Below are 15,928 nucleotides of genomic sequence, written 5' to 3'. Positions count from 1 at the left end.
TATATATATATATATATATATATATATATATATATATATATATATATATATATATATATATATATATATATGTTGGCTTTGCAGCAGCAGCAGCTCTACATGACCTCTGAGCATGTCCAGAGTTCTTTCCTCTCCTTTGCAGAAGCAGCACCCTGCAGCCCATACAAAATCCACCCCTTTCCTGTATTGTGATGCAGTATTTATATGTATTATGCTATTGTTTCTTAGATGGTACACCTTGGGCAGGTTTACTATTATCTGTTTTATTGTTTGCATGTGCAGCGCTGTGCAAATCAACAGCGCTATATAAATAAAGCATAACAACAACAACAACCTCCCTGGTCTTGACCTTGGCTCTATTTCCTGGTGGAGTTTTATTCCGTTCCCAACAGAAATAAAGAAAGAAATAGGGGAGAAAATGCCTGAACAGAGGAGCAAAGGGCCCGGCAGGGGCACTTCTACCAGGGGCAAATGGGCCATTGCAGGCCAAGCCTCCATGCGGCAGCCATAGAACCCACTCCTGCGATGGGTCATCTTTATCAATGACTCGAATGACGGAATTGGGGGCATGCTTATCAAATTTGCAGATGACCCCAAATTCAGAGGAGCAGCTGATACCCCAGAGGACAGGATCAAAATCCAAAATGACCTGAATAGACTAGAAAGCTGGGCCAAAGCTAACAAAATGAACTTCAACAGGGAGAAATGTAAGGTACTGCACTTAGGGCGAAAAAAAGAAATGGGATGATGGGGGACACCTGGCTGAATGAAACTACAAGTGAAAGGGATCTGGGAGTCCAAGTAGACCACAAGCTGAACATGAGTCAACGGTGCGATGCGGCAGCTAACAAGGCCAATGCTATTTTAGGCTGCATCAATAGATGTATAGTGTCTAGATCAAGGGAAGTCATAGTCCCACACTATTCTGCTTTGGTCAGGTCTCACCTGGAAAACTGTGTCCAGTTCTGGGCCCCACAATTCAAAAAGGATGCTGAGAAACTGGAGCGTGTCCAAAGGAGAAAGACCAAAATGGTGAAGGGTCTGGAAACCATGAAGCCCTATGAGGAACAACTTAAGGAGCTGGGGATGTTTAGCCTGGAGAAAAGAAGGTTAAGGGGTAATATGATAGCCCTGTTTAAATATTTGAAGGGATGTCATATTGAGGAGGGAGCAAGCTTGTTTTCTGCTGCTCCAGAGAAAAGGACACAGAACAATGGATGCAAACTGCAGGAAAAGAGATTCCACCTCAACATTAGGAGGAACTAACTGAGAGTAAGGACTGTTTGACAGTGGAACATACTCCTTCCTTGGAGTGTAGCGGAGTCTCCTTCCTTGGAGGCCTTTAAGCAGAGGCTAGATGGCCAGCTGTCAATGGGGATGCTTTGATTTGGATTTCCTGCATGGCAGAAGAAGGGGGTTGGACTGGATGGCCCTTGCTGTCTCTTCCAACTCTATGATTCTATGATTCAGGACAGGCATTGGGTGCGATCCCATTGGGTGCCAGTGAGGTTGTGGATCCACTCCAGGTTCGAAGGGATCCTCCTTTCAAGCCGGCCAAAACCTGGAGCAGATTCATAGCCCCACTAGCTTGGGTCCAAAGGAGGAGACCCTTGGCCTAGTCTGCCCCCAAAGGGAGGAATGCCCCCCTTTCCGTGGGTGTGGCCCGGCTAACCATTAGGTTTAGATACCTCTGTGGGTTTTATTTCCAAGGTTTAATGCCCTGTGCATCCCTTGAGTATTAGAAATCATTCAACTATTATTTTTTCCCCAATCAACCAATAAATATACAAGCAAATTATATTATAAAGCATGGGGCTATAAAAGAAATCAATAGAAAGATATTATAATAACAGAATCCATGGGTTGGGTTGAATGTCTGATTTAAAATAAGGTAAGCTGCTCTGATAGCTTTTTGGCTGTAGAGCGGGGTATAAATACTATTAATTAATTAATTAATAACAACAACCCATTTTGGTCTCAGCTGTTACGGAGGCAATGGTTAAATGCAGAGTGCAAAGAAGTTACTGGTTTGGACCAGAGTTCCCAGAATCCCCCAGCCAGCATGCTGGGAGTTGTAGTCCAAAAGAGTAACGATGGTGCAGTGGTTTGAATGTTGGACTAGGACTCCAGAGAGCAGGGTTCGAATCCTGGCTCAGCCATGGAAACCTGCTCTCTTGGCCTCAGAGGGAGGCACTTTGGCAAAGCCTCTCTGAACGAACCACAGATAATCCTGTGACAGGCTTGCCTTCGGGTTGCCATGAATCGGAAATTATGCGAAGGCACATGACACGCTCCCCTACAGATGTGGCAGACCTTCTTGGTGAGATGAGAAACAGCCCTGTCCAGGTCAAGCCTGGAGAAGCAGAGTGGCGCAAGTGGCGCCATTGAGCGTTGGTGGGAACATTGCACATGGAGGCCATGTGACATGCATTGGGCACAGATGCCAAGGCCTATATATTCAAGCAACTCAGGAATGAGGATAGGACAGGACAGGACAGGGATAGGGATAGGGATAGGGTAGGGTAGGGTAGGGTAGGACAGGACAGGATATCATGTCCTATCTTATCCTGTCCTGTCCTATCCTATCCTGTCTTAACCTATCCTATCCTATCTTATCCTGTCCTGTTCTGTCCTGTCTTAGGGAAAGACCTAGACCTTTTCCATGATGAGACATGAATCTCTGAACATGGTTGAGGATGTGAATGAAATGCACATCTCTCCCATAGGGTTCAACAGCAGGATATCCACACTATGGTTGCCCCTCTTCTGCTCCTTTTCCTGTAAGGGAGCACTGCATATTTTCTGGTATGACAGGGCATCCGACTTTCCATATCGGAAAGGACGGCGCGTGTGTGCATTTCTTGTTTTTCTTTCCACTTTTGATTTTCAAAAAACCCCATCCACTCCACCCGGCGTTTCTCTTATCTTATAACAACACGCAGCACTTATTGCAGGGAATTGGTTCAGCAAGCGCACACTTCAAGCAACATCATCGCCACGCCTGGCACTAAAACTATGGGCAACTGCGTTCATGGGGTGAGTCTTATAAGATTTTTCTTCCTTCGGTTTCTCCAAAAGAGGCATCTGGAGCTGGTTTGGGGTCAGTACCAATCAATCAATCAATCAATCAATATTTATTGACTAGCCCTAGGGATGTCTCAAAGGGTCGGTACCAAAGCCTCTTCTTTCATGCTCACAAAACACCCCCAGTGTCATCCTCCACATCCTAAATATGTTATTATTTGTGACGTCGAAGGCTTTCATGGCCGGCATCCATAGGTTTTTGTGGGGTTTTCCGTCTATGTGGCCATGTTCTGGAAGAGTTTATTCCTGATGTTTCGCCAGCATCTGTGGCTGGCATCTTCAGAGAATGCTGGCATGGAAGGGAGTGGGGTATATACAGTGCGCCCGTGTCATACGCTGGAAGCCGTGCCGGAGGAAGCAGTGCTGCGTGCCAGAAAAAGTAATGGCGTGCGCGTCTATGGCATGCGCCGCTATGCGCTGCTGTGCACTCAATCCAGAATGTATCTCCCACATAAGGGAAGGGACTACTGTAAATATATTCTCCTCCCTACTCAGGGTCACACAATATATGTATATATACCCCACTCTCTTCCATGCCAGCATTCTCTAAAGATGCCAGCCACAGATGCTGGCGAAACGTCAATACATCAGGTATGATGTATATACAGTGCGGGTATGATGCACTGCAGTCTGAAAAAGTAACTCTTGTGAGCTCCTGCCTTTGTTTTTGCTTTCGTTCGATGCAGAGACCGACTGCAGCGGAGAAAAGAAAACGCTGAGTCTTTTCTGAGAGGGAACTTTGGTCTGACCCAGCTTGCCTTATGCTCCTGAGTGCTCCTTTTTAAGCCTTTCTTGCAAAGCTGTTTGTTATTTTATGCTGCCTTCTGTGTTTTGCTGATTTTTATCGGGTTTGTAATTCAGCAATTTTGTTGTCTCTTAATGACGGTTGGGGAAACGTTCCCAATTCCCCCCTTCCCTCCCTTTGGAAGCCAGCTTGAGATCTTCTTAAATTAAAAGATGGGATATAAAATGGGGTTGTTTTGCCATGGGAATGAATGGCTAGGTTAAGCCGACTCTATATAAGTTTCTCTAAATGAATAAACGAAGAGAAAGAAGGGGAAAATGGAACGCAAGGAAGGGTTTAGAGAGGAGGAGGAGGAAATCATGAGATCGAGGGAAAGAGAAAAGAGGAGTGAAATAAAGGAAAAGGAAAATGAAAGGATGAGAAGAGAGAAAGAAAGAGGGGAAAGAGAAAGGGAAGGGGGGAGGAATTAATAATAATGATAATGATAACAATGACGACGATGATGATGATGCCTATGGCCACACCATCCTGAGGTTTGTCTGGAAACAAAGAGCCCCTAATCCAGAAGTCTTTTTGGATCAACCGATTCCATGCAAGTGGGAACCAGATGTGGATCAGAATCGATTTAAATTTGCCCTTCAGCCGGCCAGAGCGGGTCCGTTTTGAGTCGATTCATTCATGAATGTGAGCCACAAGTGGGTTATTTTACAGGGAAACAATGCGATCGGGGCAAATATAGCGTGAACCACGCTCCGCTGTCGGATTGCAAACCGATTTATTTGTAGGTGGGAATGAGGCCCTGTAAACCTGAGATAACCATCCTGCGCACTCTCTCTCCATACAATAAATATAGCATTTAAAACCAAAATAAATAAATCAGTGTGCAAAGGGATCTCGGCGCACCTCGGAGACGAACTGAAAGGACGAAGTTGGGCACATGAGCTTTCATGCTGCAAAAGCTCATGCTCCCAATGCCTTTCTTTCATTTCATCTCCAAGGTGCACCAAGTTCCTTTTGCAGACTGATTTTCCTGACTAACACGGCTAGGCCTTTGAATAAATAAACGTCACCATTGTGCCACATTAAATGTGATCGATGTGCTAGAAAATAAGGAATTCCCCGCTAAGGAAGGGCCTTTCATGAGAACGCGGCTTATTAGGACAGAACAAGACTGGCATCTTTCCCGGAGATAATCAGAGGAGTTTGCTTTTATGACACAAGGAATAGTTGGGGAAGTCTGTCCATTGTTCTCGCTTCTTCCGATTGCAATGAAGGCGCTTTCCTGGAAAGGATAAGGCAGATTTGGAGGATGGTTTGTGGAAGAAGCCTTTCTTACATAAACCTACCATATATACTCGACTATAAGTCAACCTCGTATATAAGTCGAGGGCAGGTTTTGGGGCCAAAGTTATCGATTTCTATATGGTCCATGGATTAGTCGGGGTAAAAGGGGCACATAGTGAAGGATGTAAAGGACGAAGCAAAGGAAAACAAATGCCAACGAACTTATAAAATTCTAGCAGACATAACTATTTGCGCTCATAGTAAAGTCTGGATGGATGAGAGAGTAGAAGGGAGTCAGTACTTCCAGGGCAGATTAAAGTCTTGTCTTTCACAAGAAGATGGTATATATATGTGTGTCTGTGTGTCTGTGTGTCCGTCAATGCAAGTTTTTGGGGAGAAAGATCATCCAAAAATATATACGTTTGCATGCATTTTTGCATGTAGGCCAATCCCAATTTTTGTGTCTAGGCTAATCTTAGGAATTGATGGAAGTACAGTGGACCCTTGTTATCCGCTGGGTTTTGGTCCAAGATCCCCCATCCGTGGATAACGCAATCCATTGATGCTCAAGTCCCATTAAATATAATGGCATAGCAAAATGGTGTCCCTTATTTAAAAAATGGAAAACCAAGGTTTGATCTTTGAAATTTATACTTCCTTTGAACATTTTCAAACCATGGATGCTCAAATAAGAAATCCGTATATAAGAAGGGCCGACTCTATGTGGAAAGAAGTTGAACCATTCTGTTGACTCTTATGGTGCGCATCATGTTCTCCTTCTTCCAAAACCAGGTTTCTCCTCTCTGAGCCGGATTCTGTCATCCTCAAAGCCCTGGCCTTTTTTTCCTGATCCGTTCGGCACGTAACAAACATAACTCCCAGACAATAAAGTTGCTTAAGAAAAGGCGAAGGTGAGAAATAAATTTCCATTAATCCAGAGCAGCCGCCTGACAGGGGAGGCATAAAGTTATCAAAGCGACGGAGACGGAGGGAGGCTCATTCGTATGCTGGGGCCGTGTGTCCTTCAGCGCCTTCTTCTTGGGCCAAATGCATCTTGCGTTCCTCTGGTTTTAAACCTACACACACGCGCGCACCCTCCCACACCTTTCCCATATATTAAGGAACACAAAAAGTGTTTCGCTGCTTCAAGGCACACCTAATCCATCCATCAGCAGCTCGGCGCATTCAAAGCGTTGCGAGCAACTGTGTCACGAGCATCACACCACTTAACCCTCTTCCCACAGCTATGAAAATCTCTCCAACAAATAGTGTACATTTTTTATTTGCCAATGGTCTTTTAAACAAGAACAGGGGAGAAAAGAGAGACAGATATCACTTTAATTAATTAATTAACTAATAATAATAATGTTATATTTATATGCCGCATTTCCCGTAAGATCAAGGCGGCTCATAATGTCAGACAAAGCACAACATACGGTTAAAATACATCTGGGTAATTCCCTCCCGCCCACAAACTTACCACACTAAAATATTATTAAACCATCAATAATAAAAACAATCGATCAGTAATGAGTTACAGTTACAGGACTAAATCCAATGTGTGAAAGGGATCTAGGAGTCCAAGCAGACCATAAGTTGAACATGAGTCAACAGTGCGATGCGGCGGCTAACAAGGCCAATGCGATTCTAGGCTGCATCAATAGAAGTCTAGTGTCTAGATCAAGGGAAGTAATAGTGCCCCTCTATTCTGCTTTGGTCAGGTCTCACCTGGAATATTGCATCCAGTTCTGGGCCCCACAATTCAAAAAGGACATTGAGAAAGTGGAGCCATGTGTCCAAAGGAGAGCAACTAAAATGGTGAAGGGTCTGGAAACCATGAAGCCCTATGAGGAACAACTTAAGGAGCTGGGGATGTTTAGCCTGGAGAAGAGAAGGTTAAGAGGTGATATGACAGCCCTGTTTAACTACTTGAAGGGATGTCATATTGAGGAGGGAACAAGCTTGTTTTCTGCTGCTCCAGAGAACAGGACTCAGAAAAGAGATTCCAGCTCAACATAAGTAGGAACCTCCTGACAGTAAGGGCTGTTGGACAGTGGAATATATAGCTTTGGAGTGAAGTGAAGTCTCCTTCTTTGGAGGTCTTTAAACAGAGGTTGGATGGCCATCTGTCAATGGGGATGCTTTGACTGAGAGTTCCTGCATGGCAGAATAAAGGGGTTGGACTGGATGGCCCTTGCGGTCTCTTCCAACTCTATGAGTCTATGATTCTATGTTGGCCCCAAGTAGAGTAGATAAGTTTTGATTTCATAAATTCCAGTCCTAGATAGGTCTAGTCTAGTTGGAACTAATAATTGCATTTGGTAAAGATGCCCTTTTGTTAAGGGGTGGAAAAGCCTTTACCATTGTTGTTGTTGTTGTGTGTCTTCAAGTAGTTTCCAACTCATGGCAACCCTAAGGCCTATCATGGGGGTTTTTTGGCAAGGTTTATTCAAAGGAGGTTTGCCATTGCCTTCCCTGGAGGCTGAGAGAGTGCAACTTCCCCAAAAGAGGTAGAATTCAAAGAAATGCAAAGCTGTGTAAGTCTGTAGTGTCAGTATGTAGAGAGATCTTGGAGCACATTTGAGACTCACGGAAAGAAAGAAGCTGGCAGCAGGAGCTTTCCTAGACTTCAGTCTACTTCCTCAGATGCATATTAGTATCATCATCATCATCATCATCATCATCATCATCATCATCATCATCAGTCTGGAACCTGAAACGATAATTTAAAATTGCCGCTAACCTGAGATAGGGTCACCATAAGTCAGAAATGACTTGAAGGCACACAACAACAAACCTCTGTAGGAACTAAATCCGCTGTTTTGGTTGTCAAATTCTGTCATTGTCGTCGTAGTCATCATCATCATCATCATCATCATCATCATCATCATCATCATCATTTTAATAATGGTTTGCAAACAAGAGGCAATACTTTAATCCATACATGAATGTTTAAGGAACGCCAGCTTCTAGTTAGCAAGGGTTGTATCCTGGGGAGGTCAACCCCATCCGAAGGTGAAGCAAAGAGGAGCTAAATCACAAGCCACAAGTGGAGAAATTTGTGGCGCTGTCTTTCAAGCCCAAGCAGTGGATGCACCTTTCCAAACACAATTACTTTGGGTGGATCTGACAAGGGAAAAAATGGATGCAGCGCTTGACGTAAACAGTCCATAAATCCACTTCTGGGTGGTTTATGTCTTATCTTTCCAATTTTTCCGACAGAAATTGACCCCCGGTGTTTATGGATCTAGAGTTCGGAGAAACTGGGTTGAATTCAGATTAGTGGGGGAAAGAGGCAAAGCAAACCATCCTTTGCACACATGTGGAGAAATTGCACCAATGGTTTATTTATGTATCCCATCTTCTTTCAGAGCCAGCGTGGCGCATTGGTTTGAGTGTTGGACCATGGTTCGAATCATGGTTCGGCTGTGGAAACCCACTGGGTGATCTTGGGCCTGATTCCCACCACCTTTTAAACCGGATCACAAATTGGTTTGAACTGGTTCAAATTACCCTGGTTCCCACTTTAACCGAATTGCTGAAGCGATTCGGACAGAGGGACTATGAGTTAGACCCATTTAGCCCACAATTTTTTGACACTGATGTTTTCTGTGTCTTTCTGGATAAATGGATTCTGCACAGTGTGAACCAAATGCGGACCGGAATTGATTTAAATTTGCCCTTCAGTCGGCCGGAGCGGGTCCATTTTGAACCAATTCATTTGTGAATGTGAACCACAAATGGGTTATTTTACAGGGGGAAAATGAGATCGGGGCAAATGTAGTGTGAACCACGCTCCGCTGTGGAATCGATCCCTTGATTCGGATCACAAAGCAATTTATTTGTAAGTGTACCTGTTGAATTTGGCCAGTGCAGGTTGGGAAGAATACCACTTTAGTTTTTTCATGGGTTTTTCAGGCTATGTGGCCATGTCCTAGAAAAGTTTATTCCTGATGTTTCGCCAGCATCTATGGCTGGCATCTTCAGAGAATGCTGGCCTGGAAGTATATATACCCCTCTCTCTTCCATGTCGGCATCCTCTGAAGATGCCAGCCACAGATGCTGGCGAAATGTCAGGAACAAAGTCTTATAGAGCGTGGCCACAGAGCCCTAAAAACCCACCAAAAAATATTGATTTATTTCTATCTACCACCTTGAATCATGAGAACTTGGGGAAGCTTACAATGAAAACCATATAAACCATTGAATACAATTTAAGATAAAACGGGTCACAAAAATGTCAGACCACGCATCTCATGCTTTTGTCGTGTCTCCCCTCTTTTTAGGGGAGGAGTCCGGGCGCCAGCCTGAAATTTGAAGACTTTGAAGGCCTGATGTCCAACTTTACTGAGAATTATACCTACGAAGAGTATCCGTACGTCGACGACCTCCTTCCTCAGCCGTGCCAGTTCACATTCTGCGTCAGCTTCATCCGCAGCATCTTAGCCTTGCTGGTGTTGGCCACCATCCTGGGCTTCCTCTGCAGCGTAGCCCTTGGCGTCACCTTGGCCAAGTGTCCGCACTTGTGGGACCGACGCCATCCAGGAAAGCACAAGCTCTTCCTAATGTCAGCCGCCACCACCATCTTCGCCACCACCTTGGCATTCTTTGCAGTGGAAGTCAAGCAAGGGTGGGTCTTCGGTTACCACTTCTGCCAAGTGACCCGTGGCTTGAAGCACGGATGCCTCTTTGCCCAAGGGTTGGTGGTGGCTGGTAGTGCGTGTCCCATTTCTTGGGACCATCTCCGTTCGCTTTTGCTCGCTATGCTCTGGATCGTGGGGTTCCTATGCGCAACACCCGCAGCCATGATAAGCACCCCTGGCGATGTCTGTGCCCCGAGCCTGAAACCAGAGCTTCATCCATGGTCTCTGGCTCACACCTTGGTCTTTCTGGCTATCTTTGCCATCCTCCCACTGGTGATGCTTTTGGCCAAGGTGGCACTGACATGGCATGGAAAGAATAAGTGCCTACAGATGGACCTAACCTGGTTGCTTTACATTTTCTGGTCACCGTATGCCATAGCTTTGCTCCTGGACAAACTGCTGCAGGAGAACTTGCTAACGTCTACCTGTCATTTCCAAGAATGTCTTGACTACTTCCTCGGGATCTCCGAGGGATTTGGCATCCTTCATTGCTTCGCCCTGCCCCTGTTATTTCTGGGGTTGGGCCTCCGTCGCCAAAGAACCAGCAAAGCGGGAAGGCCCTAAATAGTCACAGCCGTAAATGATCATCATCAATAAATAAATAGCCGTCAAAAATAGTCATTGGGAGATGGCATCGATGTGGCTGCTTCTGCAGTGATGTGCTGGCACTGGCTTAGGATGCTTTGAAAGCCAAGATGTCTTTCTGCAAATATAAGTTGAAATAAAATGTATTTTTGCATTCAGATCAGCCAAATTTTGCAATCCTGATAGGATGAATTCTGCAATCTGGATAAGTCAGGATAGAAAAATCAGGATTGCAATAGTAATATAACTATGATTATCATTACTGTTATAGTTATAGGAAATGTTTGGTGCAATGCCAAAGGCAAATCGGTGTAATACTGTAATTCTGATTACTTTAAAAAGGTATTTTAGTTACTTTTGAATCAGAAGAAAAAGAAAGGAAGCCATTTTAAATGTAGCTTTAATAGAACTTGAGACTTTGATACTGGAGGATATCTGCAATTGTTACTTCCAACTAGACTAGACCTATTAGGACTTTCTTAAATCAAAACGCATCTACTCCACTTGGGGCTAACAATTGGATTTAGTCCTGTAATTGTAACTCATTACTGTTTTAAAGTGATATCTTTCTCTCTTTTATTCCCTGTTTTTGTTTACTGCCTTTCTGCAAAAACATTCAAAACAGTCTGCAGATGAAAATAATGGCTTATAATTCAATAGACATGATGCACAATTTATTAGGGTCAGGAAGAGGAAAGTGCAGTAAATGGTTTTGAGTTTTGAGCGTCAGAGTATGACTCTAGAGACCAGGGTTCGAATCGTGGCTCGGTCATGGAAACCCATTGGGTGATCTTGTGCATGTCACACTCTCTCAGCCTCAGAGGATGGCAATGGCAAACTTCCTGTGAAGACACTTGTCAAGAAAACCCTATGATAGGTTTGTCTTAGGTCACCATAAATCAAAAATGACTTGGACGCATACAACAACAGCAATAAACCAATGGTCTTATAAAGGTAGTCAGAACTTGGAAATGCAACCCTTTTTGGACTGTATCCAACTTGAAAAGGGGATTCTGGGAGCAGTAGTCCTAAAGATAACTTCCAAGCCTTAGCCATAGCTTAGTTATAGAGCAGCTGCTTTAGTATATCCAGATTATTCTACTCGTGTTCCGTCTATCAAAGCTTTGAGGACCATAATAATCATCATAAAAATGAACCACACACACATATATTTTTCCACTCAACTGTAAATATAATTGAGATTGTGAAGTGGAAGGCTTTCATGGCCGGGATCCATAGCTTTTTGTGGGTTTGGGGGGCTCTGGGGCCATGTTCTAGAAGAGTTTATTCCTGACGTTTCTCCGGCATCTGTGGATGGCATCTTCAGAGAATGCCTGGCATGGAAGAGAGTGGGATACACACACACACACACAGGGTCGCGCAGTATACATACAGTGCGCCCACGTCATACGCGGACACACTATATGTGGCTTTCAGCATATGCGGAAGCCCATGGGATGGCGTGACCCATTTAGAGTAATGGGGCACGTGCACCACCGCGCCACTGCACCGCCGCCGCATGCACAAGCCCCATTACTTTCAGTGGAGCTTGAGCATACACGAGTCTTTTTACGCCGGGGGTCCGGAACGGATCCCCCACGTAAAAATGGGTGCACTGTATATACATACACCCCACTCTCTTCCATGCCAGCATTCTCTGAAGATGCCAAAGATGCAGGAGAACCGTCAGGAAGAAACTCTTCTAGAACACGGCCCCCATAGCCCCAAAAACCCACTGAAAAACCTATTATTGAGATTGATATAAAAGAAGGGGATCCTTTAGGCAACTAACAGCAACATACCATCAACCCAGCTCCAGTGACTCTACATTTTGCAGGCATGCCAGTCCATCCTCCCCCGGGTTTCTCTCTTGACGCAGCAAAACACTTAGGAACATTTTCAATCGATGCTTTCTGCGCATCACCTAAAAAAGAAAAAGAAACATTAAAAAAACAAAACCTTGCTCTCTTCCTAAGTCAAGGATTGATTTGCCCACTCTAAAACATTTTTATGAGCCTTGTTATTAATCCTGCCGCATTAAAAAAGGAGACGCTCTAACGGGAATGGGAGCTCTGGAACGTTCTGTACCCCTTCGCTCCCTGCCTGCTTTTATTAACTATTATTGCTCAGTGGACTTAAATACATGCCAAATTAAAATGCACTTATTAAAATTGGGATGGAAGGAGCGTTGTCTCTCTCCGGCTGGCGGCAGAACGGATCGTGGATTCATGCTGCTCTCTGCTGCCTTTGGTGCACATTGCAAGGTCCCTAAACCAGGATGAACTGGGGACATCGCTACATACAGCTTTTAAACCATGGCTTCGTTCCCACTACCTTTTAAAGCAGATCGCCATTCGGTTTGAAAGGGTTTAAACAACCCTGGTTCCCATTTAATTCGAATCGTTGAAGCAATTTGGAGAAGGGGGTCCATGCGCCAGACCTATTTAACCCACATCTTTTTGATGCTGATTTTTTCCAAGTCTTTTTGGATAAATCGATTCTGCGCAAGTGTGAACCACTCTCCGCTGTCGAATAGATCCATCAATTCGGATTGCACACCGATTTATTTGTAAGTGGGAATGAGACCCATCTTAGAAGTAAGTTACACTTCTGAAGTTACTACTGGAGCAAAGGAGAAGGTGTTAAGAAGGGACATGAAGGGCAGCCCAAGTATGATCTTGATGCTCTGGACATCTGACAGTTGAGGCACAGGATCATAATAATACTACCCCCCGAGTCGTCCATCTTTGTAGCCTATCTTTGCACCTTTATCCTTAAAAACCAGACAGGGAAAAAGCGAGAGCGGTGACTGATCACAGCTCAGCCATTTATCTCTCCAGATGAAGTCAAAAGGGAGAGGAGGATTATACACATTCGCTCTCTCTCTCTTTTTTCTGACAAGTAGATATCAACGTCACGTCAATGGCTCAGCCAGGGGAGGATTATGGACAATATACACGTGTGTCGTTTCCTCTTCCCCGGGGATTGAGTCTACCTTTCCTGACAGGTGACTGAAAAGTGCGGGCAATGAGGGCCCCGAACGGGCGGGCGACATGCCTCCTCTTTTAACAACTTGTCAGCTGCCTTGTCAGGCATGAAAGAGCAAATGGTGCCGAGATGGGGAGGGAGATAGGTAGATAGACAGACAGACAGAAGAAGGACCCAACAATGGCGAAGGAAAATCTCTGGCCGATTGGTAGCAAGGACCAAATGGATGCAACCAGGAAAGATGTTAGGGAAGGGTGACCAGACATCCTGCTATTCCAGGACATGTCCAATGATGATGATGATGACAATGATGAAGTCAAAGGCTTTCATGGCCGGCATCCATAGATTTTACTGATTTTTTGGGTTATGTGGCTATGTTCTAGAAGAGTTTATTTCTGACGTTTCACCTGCATCTGTGGCTGGCATTTTCAGAGAATGCTGGCATGGAAGAGAGTGGTGTGTGTGTGTAAACACACACACACACACACATACTGTGTGACCCTGGGTAGGGAGGAGTGTGTGTGTGAGTGTGTGTGTGTATTATTAATAATATATACCCAACTCTCTTCCATGGCAGCATTCTCTGAAGATGCCAACCACAGATGCTGGCGAAACGTCAGGAATAAACTTTTCTAGAACATGGCCTATAGTCCAAAAAACCCACAAAAATCTATTATTATTATTATTATTATTATTATTATTATTATTTCTTTAGAAATGCTCTCTGTGCAGCTGAGTCCTACATTGCAACCTCCTGTCCAGGAGGATCTCCAAAATGGCCTCCATTTGGAGCATGACTTAAGAAGCATGCATTCACATTCATGGGAGTTTCTCACACAAAGGAGATCAAGCATTTATCCCATGAACATCCCAGGAAAATAGCGTAATCATGTGCAACGATTTCACACGGCGTCGCACAAAACCCACCATTAAAGTGGCCACAAAGAAGCATTAACACACATCGTTTGACTTTCAGGATTTCAGCGACAATGCATTTCCTCATTCCTTCCTCCGCAGGGCTTCTGACTTCACTTCAGCCATTTAGAGGCGAACGTTTCTTTGCAAGATGGCGGCAGCTTTGGTTAAAATCCAATATTTCGTAGGGCTGAAGATCGGAGAGCTGAAGGCATTGCTAAAGCTCAGTGTGTTTTACAAGCTGAACTGATACAGCTAAAGCAAGCGCCACTGTGCGCAATGGAGCATCCTTCCAGCAAAACTGTGTACAGGATTGCGGTCATGGTCCATAAACCTAATTGCGAGATGTTATCAAGTGTTTGTTTGTGTCGCTTCAGCTCTCTATGTATTGTAATGGCTTTGCCAACCGGAATATTAGCTCCTCTTAATATAAATAATAGGAAAACATCTATCTATCTGTCTATCTCTCTCTATTCATCTATAGATCAGTCAAAACTTTAAAGGTTATAGTTCCAAGCATCCTAAAGCAATCAGTATATATACTGATTTTTTAAGGATTTCTTAGACTTGGATTCTACAGAATAAAGCCACTTGCAATGGTTATATATATATATATATATATATATATATATATATATATATATTTCCATTAATGCAAGACTGTATCCAAAACTTATTAGTTTTATCATTATTTTATTTACTTATATCCCAATGTTTCCCCAGTATAGGGACTCAAGATGGAAGAACCCCAAATGGAAATTGCTATGTCTCCCATAGCAAGCCATTGCAAAATCTGCATTACTACTAAACATCCAGGGCTTTCTGCTCCGTTGACGTTTAATAGGTTCTGAGCCTTTTCCTCCCCGGGTCTCAAAAGTAACTAGTTACTGTTAGTTACCTTTACAGACATACCTATAAGCACTTTCAATTTAGCAGCATGATGCACAGCATGCTCCAGCTCTTGAAGCAGCAATGTTCCTCCGAAGCTAGATTTCGGAGCTGTGGTTCCCAAGATTTCATCCTCCAGATGTTTTGGACTTCAGCTCCGAGAAATCCTAGCTAATAACCAGGAGTTCTGGGACCCGAAGTCCAAAACATCTGGAGGACCAAACCATTGTTTTGGAGGAAAGAACTGGCAAAACCATGTCTGAGTATTGCTTAAGAAGACCCTGTGAAATCCATGGAGCCACCCTAAGTCCGCAAGCAAACTGGAAGGCACACACAAACACACATGTACACATCTATGCAACTGCAATTATTCTATGCCACAAAGTAATGTAGTTATATGTCAGTTATAAATTTATTCCATGCAATTAGCTATTTGAAACCAATTGCTTGCAAGCTCTGATCTCTGTCTCTCTTGTATATGTGGGTATCTTTGCTTTGTATCTATGTCCAAAGATAGAGATATGTCACCTCCGCGTGTCACTTCACATTCACCCGACGGACGTGGCTAGAGTGGCTGTCATGTTTATTTTCATTCACCTTTTTAAAAAAGGATTTATAATTCATGGAGAGTAAATAATTCAGTCGCATTCATAATTCATGGACAGTAAAGCCTGGCATAGAAGCGTTGGAAGAGACCCCCAAGGGTCAATCCAACCTCCGCCAATGCAGGAATACACAAAGCCGATCCATCCTGAGTCCCAGTCCTGGGAAAAGAGCGGGATACAAATACATATCA

The 15,928-nt window shown here is 44.0% G+C and overlaps 1 protein-coding gene across 3 annotated transcripts; it reads left to right on the top strand.

The window, feature by feature from the left end:
* Window positions 1-2,963: 2,963 nt before the first annotated feature.
* On the top strand, window positions 2,964-11,179 carry ACKR1 (atypical chemokine receptor 1 (Duffy blood group)). 3 transcript variants are annotated; one of them, XM_042438981.1, is made up of 3 exons: window positions 2,971-3,036; window positions 5,906-6,024; window positions 9,400-11,179. In XM_042438981.1, exon 3 carries the CDS (start codon window positions 9,448-9,450, stop codon window positions 10,318-10,320), a length of 873 nt encoding a protein of 290 aa, XP_042294915.1. In that variant the 5' UTR covers window positions 2,971-3,036; window positions 5,906-6,024; window positions 9,400-9,447; the 3' UTR covers window positions 10,321-11,179. The 3 variants fall into 3 exon arrangements, with proteins under 3 accessions (XP_042294913.1, XP_042294915.1, XP_042294916.1); XM_042438979.1 differs by lacking the exon at window positions 5,906-6,024 and having other exon boundaries at window positions 2,964-3,036; XM_042438982.1 differs by lacking the exon at window positions 5,906-6,024 and having other exon boundaries at window positions 2,994-3,100.
* The last annotated feature ends 4,749 nt before the right edge of the window (window positions 11,180-15,928 follow it).

The sequence above is a fragment of the Sceloporus undulatus genome, chromosome 9 (assembly GCF_019175285.1).
Source record: "Sceloporus undulatus isolate JIND9_A2432 ecotype Alabama chromosome 9, SceUnd_v1.1, whole genome shotgun sequence".
NCBI lineage: Eukaryota > Metazoa > Chordata > Lepidosauria > Squamata > Phrynosomatidae > Sceloporus > Sceloporus undulatus.
This window is presented reverse-complemented; position numbering and strand designations above follow the sequence as displayed.

Excerpts from the sequence above, each read along its gene's own strand:
- ACKR1 (XM_042438979.1), top strand. The coding sequence starts at position 3,016 with ATGGGCAACTGCGTTCATGGG. Across the intron at positions 3,037-9,399 it reads TGGGCAACTGCGTTCATGGG|GGGAGGAGTCCGGGCGCCAG; the intron begins GTGAGTCTTATA and ends CCCTCTTTTTAG.